Source organism: Pelodiscus sinensis, chromosome 1 (assembly GCF_049634645.1).
Source record: "Pelodiscus sinensis isolate JC-2024 chromosome 1, ASM4963464v1, whole genome shotgun sequence".
NCBI classification, from domain to species: Eukaryota; Metazoa; Chordata; order Testudines; family Trionychidae; genus Pelodiscus; species Pelodiscus sinensis.
In genome coordinates this window covers 251,224,822-251,248,846 of record NC_134711.1, presented here as the reverse complement: position 1 = coordinate 251,248,846, position 24,025 = coordinate 251,224,822, and the positions used below count along the sequence as shown (strand labels likewise).

The following is a 24,025-nucleotide window of genomic DNA, read 5'->3' as shown; positions in this document are numbered from 1 at the left end:
GGGACCATAAGAGAAAACGAACAGGAAGGAGACAGAATGGCTCAAGATAAGCCACCTTTCATCAAACATTGAGGGTGTAAGGGACAATGCCAGGACAGAAAAAGGCCTAGCAACACAAAAAATCAAACAAACTGTGGCTGGTTTAAAAAGTAACATTCTCAACAGATAGAAGATTTGCTTGGAGGAACAAGACTGAGACATAAGATAGCCTGCCAGAGGAATCTGAAGAAGTTAGTCCTGCCTAGGTTACTCTGGGGTGGGCAGGGGGGTTGTAAGGGGAGGGAGGGGGCAATGGTATGCTTCTCAGTAAGAAAGACATGGGTATAAATTGTTTTCTCTAAATGCTTTGTTCCTCCTGCAAAACTAATGTTTTAAAACTTTTATTTTAAGAAAGCTGTTTTGGATCACTGTAATTTACTTGCTACAGATTTAAGAACGGAAGAACTGCAGGTGTCTAAACTCAGACCTGTTAGAGAAGAATAGTTGATACACATGGTACTGCAGCCCAGGGACTAGTCTAGGGGCTTGTTCACACCACCTACCTCAATATAAGTTATGTTGCTCTGGGATGTGACTAAGCCACCCTCCGGAATGACATAATGTAAATTACGCCAACCTAACTGCAGAAAGCTCTATATCAGCATGAGAACTTCTTCCACCGACATAGCTACTGCATCTTGTGGAGCTGGTTTTATTAAGCTCACTGGAAAGCTCTTTCCCATCAGCACAGAGAATCTTCATCAAATGCACTACAGCACTGCAGCTGCATCAATGCTGCTATATTACTTCTAGTGTAGACTAGTCCAAGGAATGGGAGAATTACAGAATTCCATTCTGAAACAATGTAGTCAGTGAGATCACAGAGAGGACAGAAGTAAAACTAGCCCTGTAACAGAGCAGGCACAGTGGCAATAGTCTTGGTCAACTTTCAAAAATGTGTGAATAAAAGCAGACTAAACTATCTGACATAGCATACTCTATTGATTCTTGCTTAAATTACCTTAAAAAGCGTTCATACAAATGTCCTGAAGCAACTGAAAAAATATTTAGAACATTGTTTTTCTTCTCTTTTTCTTCTGTTTGAATATCCCCTGAAAAACTTAAAAATAAATATCAATTAGAGGCTTTGTAACTAGGAAGAAGGACAAAAACTCTAAGCCACACAAAGAACTGCATTAATAGTAGGTTATAAATTGACAGAATCATTAAATAATGGTTACTATACAAGCTCAATTCTGCTCCCATCTTTTGCATGTGTGTTACAATACAGTCTTTAAAATTACATGACAACATACTATTTTCCTACAAGACCCGGTGAATTTTCAATTCAGTGCACAGTGAAAGAGACAGAGTGAATGTGCATGAGAATAAAATTTGTTTTTGTAATCATCGTTCAGCAAGTGGATAACCACCTCAATCACTAACCATCATCTGTTTAGTCTCCTGGAAGCTCAACTGTGCTCTTGGTAAAACCTTTTAAAATTTGTATGTATTGACAAATTACAAGTGGAAATTGCAAAAAAGAACATTGCTAAGGATAAGACACATATCTACAGAAACTCTCTCATTTGCTATACTACCATATCTACCATGCACCATATACTTGCACTCTGAATGATGAAGACAGGAGTGGGATGTCCTGTAGAAAGCACAGACTATGTTCATATAATTAGTATAATGACAGATTATAACAAAAGGGTAAAATTAAAGTTCAGAGATTCACAGAGGTTAAGACAAGAAGGGACCAACAGATTGAGTTGGAACTCCTGCATATTATAGGTAGCTACATTTCACATAGTTGCCCACAAAGAAGTCTAATAACTTATGTTTGACAAAACATGCCTTGTGAAAAGGCATCTAGTTTTGATTTGAAGATATCAAAAGATGAACAATATATCACTTTCCTTAGTAGTTTGCTTAAGGGTTAAGCACTCTGTCAAAACGTTCTAAAATTAATTTATATGGCTTCAACTTCCAACCATTGGTTCTTGTCATCCTTTTCTTCTTTAGAGTAAAGAGCTCTTTATACCTATTATTTCCTCCCTTTGAAGATAATTATACTCTGTAATCAAATCATCTCTCAGTCTTCTATTTGATAAGATAAGCAGATTGAATTCTAAATCTCTCACTAAAAAGCATTTTCTGAACAACTGAATAAACATTGTGGCTCTTTTTTGCATTGTCTCTAATCTGTGCTGGCTAGATGAAAATATCTGAATAGGATTAAAAGGGAAAAGCAGTTATGGAAAAAATTCTGTAGAATATAGATCCACAATCTTTCATCTAAGTAAATGAGCCTTAGGGTGCATCTTCTAATGTTCTCTTTTGGCCCAGAGTACCTAAGTGAGCCCAGCAGGCTGGGCTGAAGTATATGGAAGTATTTGGTGACTCTTGTAACCCTTGTTCCTTTTCTTAAACAGGTCCTGTCATGGCAGCAGAGATGAATAGCAAGTCAGTTTTTGATTCTGAAGTGCTTCCTTGGAAGAGTTAGGGTATAGAGGCCTAGAGTCATTAGCATGGCCTTTCAGTCCTTCAGACCATGATGCTTTATGTTTGTTTGCTTTAAAAATAGGCAAGTGCTTTGAGACTACAGCCAAGATAAGCGGTAGGCAATAATTTTTGATGGGGGGGGTTGGGAGACTCAAAGATTTTGGAAAGTGGTCGAGGACCATATTCTTCCATGATATTAATGGAGATGCAGGGTCTGGAATGGAGGTTGGGTGCAGAAGGGAGCTTGGGGCAAGTGACTGGGGTGCAGGAGGGAGACTGAAGTCTGGGAGGGAGTAGCGATGAAGCAGGCGGTTGTGACATAGGGCAGGGGTCTGGAGTGCAGGGAATTGGGATGTGACCTAGGGTAGGAGGGGACTGTGATCTGGGGCAGGAGACTGGGGTGCCAGACCTGGAAGGGGGTATAGGTGTACGAGGGGGACAGAGGATTTGGGAATACTGAGTGCGGGGGAGCCGGGCCAGGAAAGGGCTGGGGTGGCAGAAGGAGGCTGTGGCCAAGAGACTTACTTGTCAGCTGCCAAACTAGCCTGCAGAGCTTAAAATGTTTCCCAGCCAGCTAGTCTGGTTGCCTGGCCATGTGCTTCATGAATAACTGAGCTCAGGAGAGGGGGCGTGATTCTTCTTAGCTGTCTGTCATCTTAACAAGCAGCTCCCATTGGCTGGTTTCTGCCAGAAACCGGCCAATGGGAATGTGCTGGGGGTGGGGTGGCTCTTAAAACTTCCCCCCTTCCCCCACTTTTCTGCATGGCATGAGGGGCTGCGGGGCAAACAGGGGAGCCTGCATGAGGCTCCCAGCTTCTTCCACGGGCTGGATCCGGTGACTTGGCAGGCCAGATCCAGCATGCGAGCCATATTTTGCCCAGACCTGGCCAAGATCATCCTCTTATGGCCAGTGCAGGGGCCATCCTTCTGGCTGCTGCATTAGCTACATCAGGAGTTCCCAAACTTTTTGACACGGGGACCAGTAAATCCATTCACAAGCTTTTGGAGGACTGGTAACATTCATTTGCATATTTGCATATTCAATAAGCAAATTATGAATATTCAAATAAGTTATTTCTGGTCCTCCCAAAGCCCCCAGTACCAGTGTTAGCAAAGCTTTTGATACAGTCGCCCACAATATTCTTGCCAGCAAGTTAAGGGACTGTGAACTGGATAAATGGACTGTAAGATGGACAGAAAGCTGGCTAGATCAGGGTTTCCCAAACTTTTTACTTTAGTTGGAACCCGGTTTTTTTCAGTACTGTCTTTTGCAGTCCAAAAATATAAATGCGTATTAAAAAAAAAAAGAATGAAAAATGAACAAATGTTCAGTGTTTCACCTGGCTGCATCTTCCACCCAGCCTGGACCAGGGCTTGTGGGACCCGGCGCCACATGAACACTTCAGGAGGCGAGAGCAGGAGCAGATTGGGGGTAGCGTATCTGGCTAAGAGGGAGGGTGCAAGGAAGGGTAGGTTTGCCAGATGTCCGGTTTTGTACTGGACAGTCTGGTATTTGAACGTTTTGTCTAGGAAAGAAATTGAGAAATTACCAGACATACAAAATGCCTGGTATTTTCTAATTAGGCATATTAGTCCTTATCTTCCTGGTTGGTAGATGTGCTCACGCTGTCTGAGTATGTCTACCTGCCAGGCACTTCACAACTACTCCAGGGAGGGTATGTGGGGAAGGCGGGGGGGGGGAGGAGGGGAAGGGGAAAAATGGAATCCCCGGCCAGACTTACTCGTCTGCCAGGGTCTGCGTGTGCCCAGGTCAGTCCCGCTTCCCCCCACCCCTTCTCCTCCCAATGTCCCCCATCCAGCCCTGCTGCTCCCGTCCAGCCCGGTTTCCCCTGCCACCCACCAATCTCCCCCAGTTAGCCCCGCTCCCCTGACAACCCTCCCACCAGCCCCACTGCCCCCATCCAGCCCTGCTGCGGCAACTGATTCTCCCGTTCTCCTGATCTCCCCTGGCAAGTTCCTCTTCCCCCCATGCAGCCCTGGTTCCGCCGCCTGCCCTCTCTGATCTCCGCCGCTGGACAGCCCCGCTACTTCCAACCCTGCTTCTGCCGCCCAGCCACCTGCCTCTATCTCTGCGGGACAGCCCCACTGCCCCCAACCCTGCTTCCGCTGCCTGCCCGGATCTCTGCGGGACAGACCTGCTGCTCCCAGTCCTCCTTTGTCCGCCCGCCCGCCTGCCCGGATCGCCACCAGGGCAGCCCTGCTGCCCCCAGCACTGCTTCCCAGTGGCCGGTTCCTCCCCTCCTCCTCCCAGCCCGCCCCGCTCTGCTCCCCTCCCAGCAGCCATGCTGAGGCCCGGTGTTTTTTTCCCGTGGCCTGCTACTGGGCCACGGCCCATAGTTTGGGAAACGCTTAGCTACATGCAGTGTAGGGATGTGAACAACTAGTTGACAGGATAGTCAGCTAGTCACTTCCCCCACCCTTGTTGCCTCTATCAGAAAGAGGCAGCAAGGGAGAGGTTGAAAAGGGTGTGCTTCATTCAAAGTGGCAGCACAAGGTGGAGCCTGGGGCCAGACCCCAGGCTTCACTTGGCGCTGCTGTTTTGAAATGCCGCGGGCAGCCCGGCGTCCCCAGCTGGCCCTGGGCTTCACAGTGTTTCAAAGCGGCAGCGCCTGGGGCTGTTGCTACACTTCAAAGGCGGGAGTGCCCTTTTCGACTAATTGAATAGTCAGTGCAAATTGAATCAACTATTTGATTAGCTAAATAATCAAAATTTTACATCCCTAGCCCAGTGCTGCCTAAACTGAGGCTCTCACTATGGTTCCTTCCCTCCTTTAAGAGCATGGAGAACTCTTGCCAGGAATCCTGAGACAACAGATTTTTAAATGGCAACAGATTTTTAAATATCAACATGAAGTTGCATTTGTTGTCCTCATACTTGCCTAGCAGGGCTTCCTTGTCTGAGATATTCCACCTGTTGAATACTTTTTTTCTGCCTAATATCTAGTTTCCTTAAGTCTTTCTGTTTGGAGATAGCGCTTGTTTGGTCTTTATCCCTCTCATTGGCTGTCCATATAATTAGAGAGAATATAAGTACTCAGACCCCATCGCTGGCATATATTATTTTTTTCCTCTGCCCTCTTCAAAGACAGAAGAGGGATTTGCCACAGGGCATTGATTGGACCCATTATAGCATTGTTAAAGGTAGCTGCAGCCAAAATGTCAATGAAGCTGCAAGAATACTCCCTGAGCACTTCAAACTCTAATCTCAGGTTAGCCTCTATCCTGTTTTGAATCTCCTGGTGGATTCTAAAGTTGACATTCAGTGGCAAGCCACTTGGTCCCAATATGGCCTCATCTGAAGAAGAGGAAGAAGCCTGTATCAGAGGGGGAGTCTTCTTCTTCTTCTTCTATTGCCTCTACTGGGGCCTCATAGTTGTAACCAGTCGTGCTCTGGTTAGAGATGTCATATTGAGGTTATTTTAGTGATTGAGTAGTTGATAGAATTTTTATCAACTACTCGATTACTCGACAAGGGAAGGCAGCTCCGCTCAATCCTGGCACTGGGACCGAACCTTGTTGGGGCTCTGCAGTTTAAAAGGCAGTAGGAGCGGGGCAGCCTGCTCCCGAGCTCCTACTGCATTTTAAATTGCAGAGCCACAGCGAGGTTTGATCCCCAACCCGGCGTGAGCAGGACTAAGCCAGGCTTCCTGCCTGCAGCCCTTTGCCGCTGGGGGTCCCAGCACAGACAGGGGCTGCTTCATGGTAGCAGCCTCTGTCTGCAGAGGGTCCAAGTGGGAAGATGGGACCCCCCCACAGCCAGTGGCTGCTGCCTGTGAAGCAGCCCCTGTCCACAGGGAGTCCCAACTTCTGTCTGGGATCCCCTGCAGCATGGCCAGCGGCTGCTGCCGGACTAGCCTCCCCTGACCCCCACTGTCTCTGATAGAGCAAATCTGATATAGAGGGTGTGTGTATGTGTTGGGGGGGGGAGGTTTGGAGAATGCAAGTAATTGACTCAACTACTTAACCTTAAGCTTATCGGGTAGTTGACTAATCGACTACTCTCTTGCATTCCTAGCTCTGGTGGGATGCTACTTAGAGCAGTGGTCTCCAACATTTTTAAGCACAAGATCACTTTTTGAATTTAAGTGCAATAGAAGATTTACCTCAAATCCAAATACCGTTGCCCCACCTCCTTTGTGCACCTTTTCTGAGGCCCCACCCCTGCTCACTCCATCCTCACTCCCTTCCCCATCCTCCCTCACTTTCAGCAGCCTGGGGCAGAGGTTTGGGGTGCAGATTTTGGTCTTGGATTAAAGGATTTGGAGCGTGAGGGGGTTCTGAACTGAGGTTGGGCAGGCAGTTGGAGATGCTGGAGGGGGTTCTACGTGCAGTCTCTAGGAGGGCGTTTGCATGCAGGAGAGTTCGGGGCTAAAACAGGAGCGTAGGGTGCAGGTGTCCTGTCATGACTTGGGTAGGGGTTTGGGATGTGGGCTCCATCATGGCACTTCTTACCTCAAGTGGCTCATGGGGGGTGGTGCAGTGGAGCTAAGGCAGGCTCACCCCTGTCCTAGCCCTGCATCACTCCCAAAAGCAACCAGCAAACTCCATCTCAAATTCTGTTGTGTCCCCTCTCTGCTCTGGTGAGAGAGAATAGAGAGTGGGAAGAGGGGCACCTTGACATCAGCACCCCTCCTCTGCCTCTCCTGCTATACACAGAAAGCAGGAGGCTCTTGAGGGGACAGCTCCAAGGCAAAGGGCAGGTGATGAGCAGCAGTGGGGGGAGGGACAGTTGAAGTGCTGGCACTTGGTAGCCTCTTGGCCAAACCAAATAGGATCCCTTGTCTGAGGTTCCAAGATCTACCAGTAGATCCCAATCTACTGCTTGGTGACCACTGACTTAGAGCATCTAATTCAGGAGAAGTTACTTAGAGATAGGGCTGCCACACCCCAAGACAAGGGGTCCTTCGCCAGGTCAAAAAGAGGACACCTACCAATACACCAACCAGTCAAAAAGAGAACTTCTGTTTCAACACAGTGGCTAACAAGAAGTGATAGAAGCAATTTCCTCAGACATTCCAGTTCCACTGTCTTACCACCAGTAGCACTCCTTATACAGATGAGTGGCTATGAAAACCAATCTCATCAAATAATAGGTTCTTCCAACTCAGAAGAACCAGCCACACTGCCCAGGTCAATTTATAACTCATATCTTACACAAAAATCACATTTTTGCCAATCCTTTAGTATCTAATCTAAAGATCTGTTCATAAAAAAAATTGAGATGAATGTTAAACTTGTTAAAGGAATCAATACATACAACAATTGCAAAGTTCTTGGTTCAGGCTTGCATCAGTGATGGAATAAATTGTTTGCTTTGTCTGGAAATGGGTGACAGGAGAGGGATCACGTGAGGATTACCTCATGTGTTCCCTCCTTGTAGGGCATCTGGCATTGGCCACTGTCGGCAGACAGGATACTGGGCTACATGGACTGTTGGTCTGACCTAGTATGGCCATTCTTATGTTAAGTCAAATTTCTGGTTACTTCCAAATCACTGGAAGGAACTCAGTTCCTTTGTTGGAATGTTCCCATTGGCATAAATCCACAGTCCAGAGGCTTCAGGAGTAGTGAAGCTGGAGCAGGAAAGAAGCAAAATAGTGGAGTTCTTAGGGCCTTTTATATCTTCTCCCATATGGAGGGACTCCCATTGTTCTTACTGGGGAAAAATACATTTCTTGAATGCAGCTGAGTAAGACTGGTGAGACAACAGACCCGATACTGGGAGAAACCACTGTGGTTTCCAGAATGGCAACTGGAACCAGCATGGGGACACACACCAGGATCCAGTGGAACATAGGATGGGGTAGCAGTGATAGTTTTTGGGATGGAGGCAGGGTGCCATCTCAGATTCTCACAAAGAGTCCTCTAAGTCACCACGAAGGATTAATACTCCTCACTTCTGCCATATGATGCGGTCTGTTCAAGAACTGGTGCTGGACTGGGGATGACCTTGCAGAAGAAAGGAGGGTCAGATTGCCCCCCAGTACCGGGAGTGATAAGTTCTTGGCCACTACAAAGATTTCTCACATAGAAGGCACTGTGATTCTGCTGATGCCACAATGACATCCAGATGTTGTGGGAGCTCCTGGAGCTATACTCACCATTCCTCTAGGTAGACCCAACAGTATAACCATGGAACGGTGGGTGGAGAAGGAGTGGCCCAATGGGGGTCGCATTCCATTGCCACCCTTTGGTTGCCTCTCTTCAGCATGCAAGGGTGCCTGCTTTTGGAGTGCTGCTTCTTAAATTTCTTCCTTGGTATAGGAGTTGAAAAACAGTGCCAAGAAATGCAGGGTTGCCAGAGGTGTGCTTTGTAGGTCTAAGAGTGGCTTCCATTAAGCATAATCCTCTCTTTCTTCCTATGAGGATTGAAGTCCCAGCAAATCTGAAGTGCTTTCGAATGCGAGCCTTTCCCAGACACTTCAGACAACTGGATAGTAGATCGCTCACTGACTTATACTTGCCAAAAGAGGCATAAAGTTTGAAGCTCAGGGCACACCTGGACCCAGGAGCATAGGGAGCCCCTCCACACTAACGTACTATTTACATTACTAATAAACTAAATTACAGAAAAGAAAACTGCTGAAAAACACCTTGCCAAAGCAAGAGGAGATTTTCCAGTAACTATTATGGTCAGTAAGCAGGAACTGAGAGGGTGTGAGACCGGCAATGGCCCTTATGCCAGCTCATGATCATGAGACACCTGAGGCCGCTAAAGAGAGCTTGACCGTTACCAATGAGGAAAAAATCTCTGGCACTGGTGCACATAGTGTGCACACATCCAACATGGAATGAACCAGAGCAAGCACTGAAATAATAATTGGAGTTCTTCAAGATGTGTGCCCTGTGCATACTCCACTTCAATTGTGCTTGCATCCCATAAGTCTTTAATTGGAGATTTTTGGTAGCAGTGCCTATTCAGCTTGTACATTGACTCTAGACATCCTCATGTCATATACAAGAATATGTAGAGCTATGCAGGTGAACTGCCTGCCCTTACTTCTCTACCATGAAATCCTGTAAAATCAAACTGATGTCAAAGGGAAAGAGGGCAAGTAGTGAAGCACTCATAGAGACACACATCTAGAAGAACTCTAGTTATTGCACAAAGTGAATAGTGTTCCTAATAGTGCTCCACTTTAGGTGACTCCCAAACAGTATCCCATGGCAGATTTGGAGCTGGATCCAGTACAGAAGGACTCCTATGCCAACAGCAGTGTTTGACTTAGAGGCACATACTAGAGCACAGCATTTAGAAAAAGTGCACTGATATCCAGGTTGCCACTTCGCAAATTTCATCAGTTTGCACATTTTTAATAGTGCCATAAAGTTAGCTTGGGATATTGTAGAGTGAGCTATTCAGGGGTCTGAACATCAGCAGATTGGTAACAAGCCAAATATCCACTTTGACAGTCTTTGTGTAGAGACTGTGGATCCTTTAGGTCATTCCAAAACTGAGATAAATTGTCCAGAAGACCTTCTAAACAATCCAAATAGAAGGCTAATATCCTTCTCATATTGGTGTGGCACTGGGAAAAAACAGGACAATGGATAACATGGTTAATATGTAAATCAGAGAATATTTTAAGTCTGAACTTGACACATGGGCACAATAATACTTTTTTCTTGAAGAGAATGGCAGACATGCAGAGGGAAAATCACATATTAATGATCTTAGTTTCTTGACTACACAAGCAGAAAAGATTGCCACTAAGAATGACATTGTCATAGGAAAGTACAGCAGAAGAAACTTAGCTAAAGGCTCAAGGTAGGAAGAACAAAGAATCCCTGCATAGTGAAATGAAAGGCTATAACAGCTGTCAAATAAAAACTCTGAACCCATCAAAAGATCTTGCTTCTTTTAATCCAACAGGCAATCAAGTATAGCACAGAAGGAAGAATTAACAGATAAAAACTGTCACCAAGTACACCAATGGTGAAATCTCTTCCAGCTTTAAGAGAAGTATTTCTAAAAGACATTTTTTGTGGTTTTATAGGACTGAAGGAAAACTCTACTGCTGAAAGCCATTGAAAAAAATCAGGCTCTGTGTTGGAGGATGGCTAAGTCCAGATAGTCCTCAACTGGAATCCTGAGACAGCAAATGGGAAATGGCCAACACCACCACTGAATAAGGCGTTGGAGAAGTTGGTACAACTTGAATGAATCTGGCTTTGTCTTCTTTGATCTTGTTCAACACTCTCAGAATTAACAGTATTAGAAAATGTGCAGAAAAAAAACCCTCATTCAAAGAATAAGAATGGTTTCTTCCATGGACTGATGATCCAGATGCTCCTTCAAATTGAATTTCTTGCACTGCCTGCTGGCAGCTGTAAACAGGTTGTGAGTGTGGCCTTTCACTGCTCAAAGAAGAATTATGATTTACTTACGAGTTGGTCTTTGGATTTTGCTCCATATCTTCCTAGCGATTTCCACTTTCAATTTGAGAATATTATTGAAAAATTTTACATTATTCAGATTAATACAATCACAATTGTATCTAAAATGTATTAAGATATGTAAAACAGATGCTGTAGGAGTTATTTTGGGGAAGTTCTATGGCTTGTGTTGTATAGGAGGTGAGACTTGATGATCACAATGGTCCCTTCTGTACTATGAATCACTATATAATTATAAAACAAATTCAAATTATTTAAATTCGCGCTTTAATATATACCAGAAAGAAGAAAATGCAGAAGCACTGAGTTTTCACAAACTTTGTCTGCAAACATAATTTTTTATTGCCTTTAAATAGCCTGGTTTAGGAGTTCAGTTTAATACAGAGTACTGTATTAACAGTTGATATTTTTATTTCTTTCTCCATACCCCATGATTTTCTTAATAAAACTGAGCCAATGCCATAAAGTGGTAGAACGCATATTGATTAAGTAAGTTGGCTGTAGAGTTTAGAAAACAGCACAGAAGGATGAACAGGGAAACAAATTAACTAACAAAATGTTTACCTAATATTACCCAGACTGTTTGTTTCTACGCTTTTTCCTCTTTTCTCTTTGAATTACAAACTCACTGTCACAATTAGCGAATCAACACACTATAAAAATAATAAACCAGTCATTATTATAATCAAGCTGTATTGACATGATCCAAGTGGAAACAAACAACTAAACTCAAAACTCCGGTCATCTGAAGAAGTGGGCTATGCCCATGAAAGCTCATGATCCCATCTACATGTTTTGTTAGTCTATAAAATACTACAAGATCATTTGTTTATTAAGTTTATTAATTACCTTGTAATGGATTCCCATGCTCCTTTTTCTTCTATAACCCCAATACTAAGGAGATCTTCATCAACTTTATCAGGTTTTTTTTGTACCTAGTCATTAAAATACAGAACTAATGTAATTTAGGAAAATAGCTAATAAATATAGTAACCGTAAAATTTAAGTAAAGTGGACCTAATGGCCAGATGTCCAACAGGTCCTAGTTTTCTAAATCAGCAAGTTAATGCTTTAATTGTTTAAAATTACATTGTAATAACACTGTTTCATACTATTCAAGTGTAAGTATTTTGCACACAATACACATTTAATCAATGCTGCCCACCAGGATCTTGAAACAATTTTCATAATAGTATATATTCTACAATATTATCTATATGCATTTCTCAGATTCATTCCTCTTTCTTTCTTAGCTAAGTGACCCATTCTTTCTGTGTACTTTGTAAAATTTACTCCAAGAATGCCAGAGAGTAGTAACTAATTATGTAATAGCTGATTATGCAAGAACATGTAAGAATTCACATCCTCAAATCAAAGAGCAGGCTTAAACCCTTTGGCTGCATCTAGACTGGCATGATTTTGCACAAAAGCAGCCGCTTTTGCGGAAAATCTTGCCGCCTGTCTACACTGGCCAAGAGTATTTGCGCAAGAACACTGACGTTTTATTGTACAAAATCAGTGCTTCTTGTGCAAATAGTCTGATGCTCCCGCTCAGGGATAAGCCCTCTTGCGCAAGAAGCCAGTGTAGACAGCAACGTTAATTTCTGGTGCAAAAAAGCCCCTACACTGGCACAGATGCTTTTGCGCAAAAGCACATGCCAGTGTAGACGATGTCTTGCGCAAATACTTTTAACGGAAAAACTTTTGCGCAAAATCATGCAGTCTAGACGCAGCCTTTGTGTTTGTACATGCAAAGAGTAACTAATACACCAAATTAGTATCACTTCTTTTGATCTTTGCTCATAAAAAACTAGGCTATCAGTATGTGACATAGACCATTTTTAGGGGAAACTTGCTGTTGCACTACCCATGAAGCAGCCCATGAGGCACAATATGATTCAGTGAATCATGAGCTGTGTCCTTATCTCCCCCCTGCTTTGGAAAACAAGAAAACTGTGACATTCCTTTCATAGTGTAAGCACCTCAATGAACTGTATTTATACTCCTTCTGCTCTCTTGTGCCGAAGTCCAAGATGCTGAGGCCCAGTAGTTTCAATTTAATTTGCTAGATGGTCTCATTCTCTGAACTACAGGCATTGCATATCTTCAACTCAAATTGTTTTTTAATCACTTAATATATCTGTATGTATATAAATCTATCCAGATTAATTTTTTGTTAAGCTGTTATTAACTTTATATCAGTTCTGAATCAGTAAAAATATGTGGCTTTTAGTTTCTTCATAGAACTGTCTCTGAAGATATGTCCTAGATTTGACTTATGATAGTAACTAATTTAAACGAGGGTGTAGCCTTAGCTATCTGCCATGTTTAACACAACTCTACTTATTTAAATTACTTGATTACAGAACACAATCAAGGATGCTGAATTTCCAACCATATTATTTACATAATTTGGACCTAGACTGTGTGCTGAAGTTGAACATGCAGATCTCTCTGTATCAGCATGGCACACGGTGGGGTCAGCTTTCTCCATGACATTTTATTCCCTTCCCTGAGATCCTGGAAATTTATATCCATGGGACTAGGAGACTCGGAGGAAACATGAATTGTTGCCTCTTCCCTATAGCTTATACTTTTCTCAGCTTCTAAAGGTCCAACCCCAAAGCATACTGTATGAAGATGACCCAAACGGAGAAACTTTAAAAAAATTACCAGAAATGGGAAGTATTTTGGGATTCTTTACTCCTTTACAATAGATAGCTTTTCACATAATCTCACTTTCATGTTTCTTTTTTTCTGAGATAATTTGCAACTATATATGTAAAGGGATACCAATTTTTATGGAATGCAGGTATTTCTGGGAATAAAATGAGTGATATCCTTTAAAATGATGGACAGTTCAAAGGCACATCTGTGGGGAACGCTGAGTAAAAATTAAAAGAGCCAGCATCAGAGATGGAAAAATACCCTAGCAGCTCCAACAGAGCAAATATATTGGAAATGATAAAGGGACTGGAGTGGAGGGGTGGCATATCTGGTGCACTTGGCTCTGGTTTCCAGTTGACTGTAAGGAATTTGTCTGTTGTGGGAGCTAAGCCCTCTTGTTTCTTTCACCAGGAAGATCAGTCTTGTACCTTCACTGATGAAAGAATTCGTAGGAAATTCCAAATGGAAAAGCTCAATTTTTGTCACCAATACAGAATTTTTTCTGTGGAAGGAACTTGGGGCTTAGTATTTATAATAAAATTGTAATATTTATTCTATTGAAAAAAATACTCTCATAAAAATATCATGATATGATATATTTTATGGTGATACCAAAAACATGCATCATATGAACTGATGGCATGAATTCATGCATCTGGAGATTTAATTATCAAAAATATGTATAATATAGTCTGACTTTCATCTTGCTGTTAAACATAACTCAAGTCACCTGAGTGTTATTAATACATTTAAAGAAATAACACACACACCATTATCTGCTTACATACTTGCACTTCTTACATACTTGGACTTTGAGGATTTTGCTCCTGAAGTTGTTTAATACCACAATAACATCTTCCATGTGGACTGGAGAATCTGCTCCTTCATGGCTATGTGGGGAAAAAACAACAGCAGCTAACTGAATACTGATTTTTTTATTTCATTGACTACTATTGAAAAACCTACAGGCGACACTACTTGATAATTCTTCAATCACATGAGCATTTAAAATTAATAACCTATATTATATAAATGAGATTACAGGAATTTCCAATTTTATTAAATACAAGGATTAAATATATTCTTAAAACAATTATTTTTTTAATTACCCTAGCAGGTATGGATTAGTAACATGGCTTCTTATTACGGTTGCTTAATATTTCCTTATAATAGGTTGCACAAGAAATGGCTACTCACCTTGTTCAGGCATTACAGTTCTTCAAGATGTGTCTCCCCATGGGAGTTTCTCTAGAGGTGCAATTGAGCCCCATGCACCTTTGATGGCAGATTTTTCATAGTGGCATCCATTTGGCCTACTGTCATGGGCAGAGTGGCTGCCCACTGACCTGGAGACAGAGGAACCCCTCTGGCAGCCATTTTGGGCAGAGCCTGATCCCTTCCAGTCACCCGACCAGAAGCTAGGAGGCATGCCTGGGCTATAAAAGCCCAGCCTGGGAACTTAGTCTGGGCCCTGCCTCTGGAGGAGCCAGAGGCTTGCTCAGTGCTCCCTGCCTAGAAGGCCAAGCTTTGGCCTGGACCTCCAACCTGGCCTAGCCTGGAGGAGCAGCCTGAACCCTTGCTCCAGCCTGTACCAAGGACTAGCTGGGAGCACCGGATCTGCAAAGGCCTGAGGGTTGGCCTTGACCCCCAACTTCATCTGACCCAGAGGACCAGCCCAAACATCTGCACCAGCCTGCACCTGAGAACTGGCTGAGCCCGTTTGACCTGCAAGTTGTGGAGGATTGGCCCAGACCCACGGACCCTCAACTCCCCAAGAGACCCGCAAGACCCCCAGGTATGCGCGGAGGGGGAGAAGGGAAGTGTTCCATGGAGTAGTGAGGGCTGTTAAAGGCCTCAGGCTAGCGTGTTTTGGGCAGGAGCCCCTGCTGAGCCAGCAGCAGCCTGTTCTGCTGCTTCTAGGGCCCTATACTAGGACACAGTAGCATGGGCGGCCCTGTGTCCTCCCACCTACTGGGTGGCAGTCTCCCTCTCTCTGCCACCACAGGCGAGCTGCCTGCATCCCCCCGAACCAGGAGACAAACTATAGTGTTTGCTGCCCTGACCTGAACCAGGGCTAGGGCCATGAACTGATTGCCTATTGTTGAACTCTGTGACTAATAGTACTGTTGTCATTGTTGTGTTTAGTTGCTGCCCTGTCCTGACCGACGGCTGGACGCTGGACTAACTGTTGCTTGTTGCCTCGCCTGAACCAGGGCCCGGGCTCTCTGAACTGTTTACTGCTGTTTATCTATTGCCCCGCCCTGACCTAGGGCTGGGGCATCCGGGACTCTGTGTGTTTGCTGCCCTGCCTGAATAAGCCCTTGGCCCGCTGAACTTCTGATACCTATGTTTGTGTCCTGCCCCACCCTTAGTGAGGGCCCAGGGTTCTGCACTGGGGTTTAGTTGTTGCCAGACCTGAAGCAAATGGAAAACCATACTAACAGATATGCCTACCTCAATTTCCCTCTAATCCACACATAAAGAGTACAGGCTCACTGCCCATTCAGAGTCCCACTCTATGCATAATATATTAAAATATTCCTACAACAGTCCATAGAAACTTCAAGGTACACCTGTTTTCCCAATTTCTACAGTAAAACATATCATGGTACAGTAACTTTTCATTTTCCTCTCCAAGAACACCATTCTCAGGTAATCCACTCACAAGTCCACTAGGATCCCAGGTCCTTTATGCCCGTGTTCCAGGTCACCACTCTCCAGATCATCCACTTGAGAGTGATTAGTCTCATGACTCTTCTACCCAAACAATCCAAAAACTCACTTTTTTCTTCCTCTTGTCACTGGCTTGCCAGCTCAGCAAGGTCAGCAGGTTAAGTTCTTCATTGATTTCCTAATCAAATCCTCTCTATTCCCAAGGAGAGCATGCAGAAATTTCTTCTTTCTACAATGACCTGGTTTCTCACAGGCTGCTCTCACCTGTCCTCTTCCTTGTTCCTCATCTGTATTGTCAAGTATTTCTTACCTATCTTGTATGATCTTCCATTTATTTGGTGCTGGTGCTTTCTTTAAAACCCAACTGAGAGGTAACTAACATGTAGGTGCATCATGCTTTATAAATCACCCTATGACAAACCAATTCAGCCACTTACTCTTTGGACTTGTTCTTCAAATTAGATATCATAGAGAACATGACAAAACAGCTACTGTCATGGACAAATTATCAACTCATTGAAGTAGAGTGGTCAGCGTTCTTAGTTGCCAGGAAACAAGACAGATCCAGAAAGGTTCATGTACTCTCTAAATGCCAAATAGTAGGACTCCACTCACAGGACAAGGAATCAACAATTGGATGAATCATAATCATAGTGTAGAACCATTGTATGTCTTGATAATTGGCCCAAGCCTTACCAATCACATAAAACTCCTTGGTTTTCTGACACTGTGTACTACATGAATCACAGAATCATGAAATAATCAAACTGGAAGGAACCACGAGAGGTCATCAAGACCCATCACACACACTCAGGCAGGACTAAACACCATCTAGACCATCTCTGACCTGCTCCTAAAAATTTCCAATGATGGAAAAGCCTCATTAGGCAATTTATTCTATGTTTAATCACCCTGACAGTTAGGAAGTTTTTCCTAAAGTTTTTCCAACCCAAACCTCATTTGCTGCAATTTAAACCCATTGCCTCTTGTCCCATCATCAGAGAATAATTTTTCTCCCTCCTCCATGTAACAGTCTTTTAGATAGCTGAAAGCTACTATCATATCCCCTCTCAGTCTTCTCTTTTCTAGACAAAACAAACCTAATTATTTCAATCTTCCCTCATAGGTCATGTTTTTTAGACCTTTAACCATTTTTGTTGCTCTTCTCTGGACCTTCTACAATTTGTCCACATCTTTCCTGAGGAACCCCACTCATTATGCCCTTCCAACATGACTGTGAACCACTGATAATTACTTTCTGGTAATGGATATCCAACCAGTTATGCACCCATCTTATAGTAGCTCCATCTTGGTTGTATTTTCCTAGTTTGTTAATGAGAAGGTCATGCAAGACTGTACCAAATGCCTTACAAAATCTAAATATATCACCTCTACCTTCTCCCCTCCCCCTCCGCCCAAAACCACCAGGCTTGTTATCCTATCAAAGAAAGATATCAGGTTGGTTTGAGATGATTTGTCTTGACATAACCATGCCGACTATATCATTTTATTATGTTCTAGATGTTTGCAAATGGATTCCTTAATTACTTGCTCCATTATCTTTCCTAGTAGAGAAGTTAAGATGACTGGTCTGTAATTCCCTGGGTTGTCCTTATTTCCCTTTTTACAGAAGGGCACTATATTTGCCTTTTCTGATCTTCTGGAACCTCTCCAATATTCCATTTTTCAAAGATGATAGGTAATGACTTAGATATCTCCGCAGACAGCCCTTTGAGTATGCTAGGATGCATTTCATCAGGCTCTGATGACCTGAAGAGTCTATATTTTCTAAGTAATTTTATCTTGTTCTTTTCATATTTTAGCTTCTGAACCCACCCCATTTTCACTGGTATTCACTATGTTCACTATTCAATTATCACCAACCTTGGTGAAAACTGAAACAAAGAAGTAATTAAAAAGCATAATCTTTATTACAAGCCAAATGAAAACAGCTTCTGCAATAATAATAGATGATCTCAGGGTGCTGATTGACAAAGGCAGACATTTAATCTTCATTCTTCTGGATCCTTCTAAAGCATTCATCACTATGAACCATGAGATACTGCTGTCTTGCCTAAGAGATGTGGCAAGGAAATCATGTTAAAATTGTTTCAATCCTTCCTGGAGGGACAGACCCAAGGAACAGTTGTGGGAGATTGCACCTCTGTTCCAGTCCCCACATCACAAGGATCAGTTTTCTTTCCTGTCCTATTCAACATTCTCAATCAGACTTTAGGAGGAAATACAGGTTGGACCTCCTTGGTCCGGCACCCCCCAGGACCTGATGGGTCCTGGACGAGTGATTTTGCTGCATCAGTGGAGGTCATATCTCATCAGCATCCATGAGTAATACTTTCCAGCTCTGGCTGGCTTGAAGTTAATAATGATCAGACCTCTATTATTATTTGTTATTGTGGTGCCTAGGAGTCCCAGTCCCCCTTTGTACTGGGCCTTACAGTGCTAGGTGCTGTATAAACCTAGAACAAAAGATAATCTCTGCCCCAAAAAGCTTGAATACATGCTGGTGTCACTTCTGGACAGGAAGACTAGAGGAAAGAAATATATTTGAGCATGAAGCCATCAACTCTTAAGAAACTACATAAGACAAAATGCAGCAATAAACTTCTCAACAATAAAAGCTACCACATTCGCTTCAAGTCATAAGAACATAAGAATGGCCATACTGTGTCAGATCAAAGGTCCATCTAGCCCATTATCCTGTCTGCAGACAGTGGCCAATGCCAGATGCCCCAGAGGGAGTGAACAGAACAGGTAATCATAATGTGATCCCTCTCCTGTCATCCATTTCCAGACAAAGAGAGGCTAAGGACACCATTCCTACCCATTCTGGCTAATAGCCATTGATGGACCTAATCTCCATGAATTTATCTAGCTCTTTTTTGAACCCTGTTAAAGTCTATCCTTTGCTCTCTGCACTGGATTCCCATGCAAACCTGTAGAATGGTAAGCTCTTTTTTCTTAACATGTCCTTTTAAATAATACTTGCAAAACTTAAAAGAAATAATTTTGTTTGCATTTCTAGTTTATACTACTGCTCAGTTAAGTAAATAAAAACCTCCTCATACTTAAAATCACAGTACATCATATGTAGACTAGGCACCTAAACACATAGCAAATACTGAAAATACAGAGAAGGACAAAGAAAATGAGCCAACTAATAAAAAAATACCGAAAGAAATCAATCCTGGCAGGCAAGGTAAACTATAAGCTTTAGTGACTACCCTAAATGATATTTTAGAGTGGATGGTACAAGAAAAAAATGAATGAGAACAAAACATCAAATCAGCCTGAAGTGCAGATGCAAACTGTTTTCCTCCTTCAGTATTTATCACTGCTGAGAACATAGCCCTGATTAAAAACTGGAGATGTAAGCAGATCTACTAAAAAAAAAAATGTTGCAACATACATGTTCCTGGCATGCTAGCCAGTTAGAGAAAACTAGGACTTACAGCATTTATAGAAAAGATGTTGTCCAAGTTGCTTAACACAGAGATTTAGTGTAATGACACTGAAATATTATCATAAAAACAAGAATGTGGGTTGGCCCCATTATCCTCAATTCCCATTTTATCTCCAGTAGCTCCCAATTAACAAAGGCAATTCAGAATCAACTCTAATGAGGATTTTAAATCTCTGCAAAATGTTACTTCCGCCTCCTACTTTATGAGGCTAAGCAGTAAAACCTTTTGGTAGTTGCTCCATTTTCTGGAAAACAAAAATTGCATGAGGAGAGATCCTCACTGACACTTAACCTTTTCAAATTTCACTAATTCACACTTTTTCTCCACTGTATTTCCTAATCAGTATCATCATTATTGCTAGCTGTTAGTTCTTATTTGTGTATTGTTTTCGTTTGTTTTACTTCACTATGTTCCATATTTTGTAAAGACTGTGATACTTTTTACAAAATATGTTTGTAATGGTAAGTTTGTAATAGTTAGGTTACTGCTTACGCAAATATGTGATAGATGTCCTCCGATCTTCCTTTGCGTAATCTCAGTGTCCACGCTCCTGGATTTGCTTTCAACTGAAAATACCCCTGTGAACAAAGAGAAATAGTAGCACAGTCTGATTTTATCAAACCTTTGGAAATGACCACCTTCATGACTAAACACTGGAGACAGCATTCAGCATAGTCAGTCACCTAGGCTACTACACATAGTCTGCTGCAATTCTAGCCCTGAAATCAGTATTACAGTAATGCAGTCAAGTGCCTTTTCCCCTTCATGTTCACATTCACAAGTTCTTAGTGACTCAGATTTGCTCCTATCTGAATATGGAATTGATTTAAAGAATGTTCTTTCTACTTTTCTTGGTGAAGGTTGCAGTGGCAACATAGAATAGGAAGGACCAGACTCCTTTTTCTCTCAACAGGTTCCAGGTCCTCTTATGGGTTTCCCCAGCACTTCCAGATATTGTATCTCCAATGTGTTCTGGATTGACCTCAGAGCCTCTGTCCAGTGTATTTCCAACTGAACTATCAGTGCTCAAACTACTTCAACTGGCTCCTCTCAATCTGGAGCAGATCTGCAGATCTATTCTGTGGCCCTCCCAAATAGCTGAGCTCCTCAGCCTCTCTCAGAGAGTTTGCTTAGCCGCCCTGTGGAGAAACTTCATTTCTACCGCTTGTACCCATAATCTCATCCTTTTGGTCATTACTCAAAGCACACAACCATAAGTGTGGATGGGGACGTAGAGTGACTAATAAAACAAGAGCTTTATCCGAGAACTCTGCTCTCACTTCATTAACATAGTTTGGTACAGCCCCATATCGCTGCTGCTGCACTAATCCTTCGGCTGATCTCATACTTCCACTTGTCATCACTCATGAAAAGACACCGAAATACTTAAACTCGTCCACTAAAGACTGCTGCTCCTACCTCACCTCACCATGACCTCTGATTTGAAGGTGCTGACTTTCATTCCAGCCAGTTCATACTCAACAGCAAAACATTTTATGCTATTGCTCAGTTATGTAAACAAAAACAGTCTCATACTTAAAATCACAGTACATCATATGTAGACTAGGCACATATGCACCTATCAGAGATACCAATCTGAAGAGGCAAAAAAGGATCTCATCATCTGCAAACAGCGGAGATGCCACTTCTCATACCCCATATCAAATGCATTCCACAGCTTGATTACCATAACAGAAGGGACCAACTGGCTAGGCAGTAGTTCAGCAGAAAAGGACCCAGGGATTACAGTGGATGAGAAGCTGGATATAAGTCAACAGTGTGCTCTTGTAGCCAAGAACCCTAATGGCATTGTGATAGGGAAGACAGAGCCTGACCTCCCTGTGGGAGGCCTTTCAGCTCCCTGGCCAGCAGCAGGGCAGTGGAGAAGTCCTCCGAGCAGGATAGAGAGGCAGCTTCCTTTGTAGCCCATCAGAGTAGGACAGGCTACTATATAAGGAGCTGCTAGTGAAGGCTAGGCAGTTCCAACCTGGAGCTTGACCCAGGCAGACCTCTGGGCCGACTGGGGACACCAGCACCTAGGACAGCTCAGAGAGGGAGCTGGGCCCATGCAGCTAAGCAGATCTAGTCCCTTTGGGTATGTCTACACTACAAAGTTAATTCGAACTAACAGCTGTTAGTTCGAATTAACTTTCAGAGGCGCTACACAGGCAAACCGCTAGTTCGAACTTAATTCGAAATAGCGGAGCGCTTAATTCGAACTAGGTAAACCTCATTCTACAAGGACTAATGCCTAGTTCGAATTAAGTAGTTCGAATTAAGGGCTGTGTAGCCACTTAATTCGAACTAGTTGGAGGCTAGTCCTTCCCAGATTGCCCTGGTGGCCACTCTGGGCACAACCAGAGAAACTCATCTGCCCCCCTCCCGGCCCCGGAGCCTTTAAAGGGGCATGGTCTGGCTACGGTGCCCGTGCCAGATGCAAGCCTGCCAGCACCCAGCCAGCAGACCCTGCACCTGGCACGGCACGAGCGAGCCACCCGCTGCCACCCAGCCCTCTGCCTCTTCCAGGAGCCTGCCCGGGGCCGCAAATGGCGGGCACCTGCCTGGTCTAGTGCAGAGATCGTGGACCTCATCCACGACCTCCGCACTAGGCACAGGAAAGTGGCCGCTCCTGGTGAGGTCACATGTGGAATACTGTGTCCCATTCGGGCTCCCCCACTACAAAAATGATGTGGACGCATTGGAGAGGGCCCAGCAGAGGGCAACCAAAATGATTAGGGGGCTGGAGCACATGACCTACAAGGAGAGGCTAAGAGATTTAGGCTTATTTAGTCTACAGAAGAGAAGACTGAGGGGGGATTTGATAGCAGCCTTCAACTTCCTGAAGAGAGGTTTCAAAGAGGATGGAGAGAGGCTGTTGTCAGTAGTGACAGACAGCAGACAAGGAGCAGTGGTCTCAAGTTACAGTGGGGGAGGTCTAGGTTGAACAAACTCAATGCCAAGAATAAAAATTCAACTATCATTCTGAGAATACAGGTACTGATTAGCAAGCAAAAGAATAACAACACTTCGCACTCCCATAGCTCTCCTCACAACACACCTTTTGGAATGCTGTCATATTCCTTCTTCAGGTATACAAAACAAAGGTGGACCAGATTAGCAAACTCCATGACCCCTTGAATATCTGTGACAGAGCAAAGAGCTGATCTGTTGCTTCAGAGCTGGGTAATAATCTATATTGTTCTTTCTGAATCTGATATTCAACTAATGGGTGTAATCTCCTATCCAGCAACCTGACATAGGCCTTTGCTGCTCAGGAAGTTGAGGAGTGCGAACCTCAGTTGGAACACACCCTCTAGTCTTTTTTCTTAAAAGATTTGGGACCACTACCTTGGTTTGCCAGTGCAGAGATACTGCACCAATACTGAAGATATATATTAACCATGACACTCCAATATTGTCCAGTGCTTTCAACATCTCTGGGCAAACCACATCCAGCATTCTCCATGGTCTCTCTAAACTCTTCTCAATCGCAGGCTTTCACTTCAAAGACTGTGTGATGGGGTACACCAACCCCGCACTGGTAGTGAAGGAGCTAACCAGGCTCGCTGGGCTCAGAAGGCCCCTCCCCTGCAGCCTGCTGGGCATGCTCCAGCTGTAGGGTCAGTATAAAGGCCAGCAGAGCAGCTCAGTCAGGGCTGACCACTTAAGGGGAAGGAGCTCCTACCAGAGCTGAGGAGCGACCACACCCGAGGGATCAGCCAGAAAGGCCACGCCAGCCGGACCCACAGTCACCACCGGAGCCGCCGTCTCAGCTGGAGCTGCAGCCTCCACAGCTACCTCCAGGGCCCCCAATCCTACCAGAGACACAGCCGCCGCAGCCACCCCCAGCAGCTATCATGCTTGTCACAACTGACTGCCACAGCAGCAATGCCTACTGCTACAGAGCCAGCCACCGCCATCACCGGGCCAAGCGCTGCCACTGGTGTGTTCGCCAGCCCAGGTGGGAATGAGGCCAGCCAGCAGGCGGGGTTAGGAAGCAGCCCAGGGCACGGGGCAGGAGATAACCCAGAAAGCTCAGCATACTTAGGGGATGGCTCCCTGCTGAGCTAGTGGTGGGAGCCACCCAGCACTCAGAGGGCCCTGGGCTGCGGACCAGTGGAGAGGGAGGGCCCGGGCCCCTCTACTCTCCTAACCTGACACCCCAGATGGGGGGGGGGGCAGCCCAGACTCAGCCGCTAGGCCAAATTGACCTGCAGACAAGGGGCAGTACAGACTAAGCTGCTGAGCCATATTGATCCCCAGACAGGGGGCAGCAGAGACTTGGCTGCTAGGCC

The 24,025-nt window shown here is 44.0% G+C and overlaps 1 protein-coding gene across 6 annotated transcripts in view; it reads right to left on the bottom strand.

The window, feature by feature from the left end:
• UGGT2 (UDP-glucose glycoprotein glucosyltransferase 2) overlaps positions 1–24,025 on the bottom strand; it is a 188,636-nt gene that overhangs the window by 26,652 nt on the left and 137,959 nt on the right. For 5 of the 6 annotated variants that reach the window (XM_075918804.1, XM_075918807.1, XM_075918806.1 and 2 more), the window contains 4 exons: positions 20,223–20,308; positions 14,381–14,465; positions 11,758–11,843; positions 1,001–1,099 (listed from right to left, as the gene is read on the bottom strand). In XM_075918804.1, coding sequence (XP_075774919.1) covers positions 1,001–1,099; positions 11,758–11,843; positions 14,381–14,465; positions 20,223–20,308 — 356 coding nt within the window. Of the gene's footprint in view, positions 1–1,000; positions 1,100–11,757; positions 11,844–14,377; positions 18,323–20,222; positions 20,309–24,025 lie in introns of those variants that run through there. The other variant, XM_075918810.1, reaches the window with a different exon arrangement.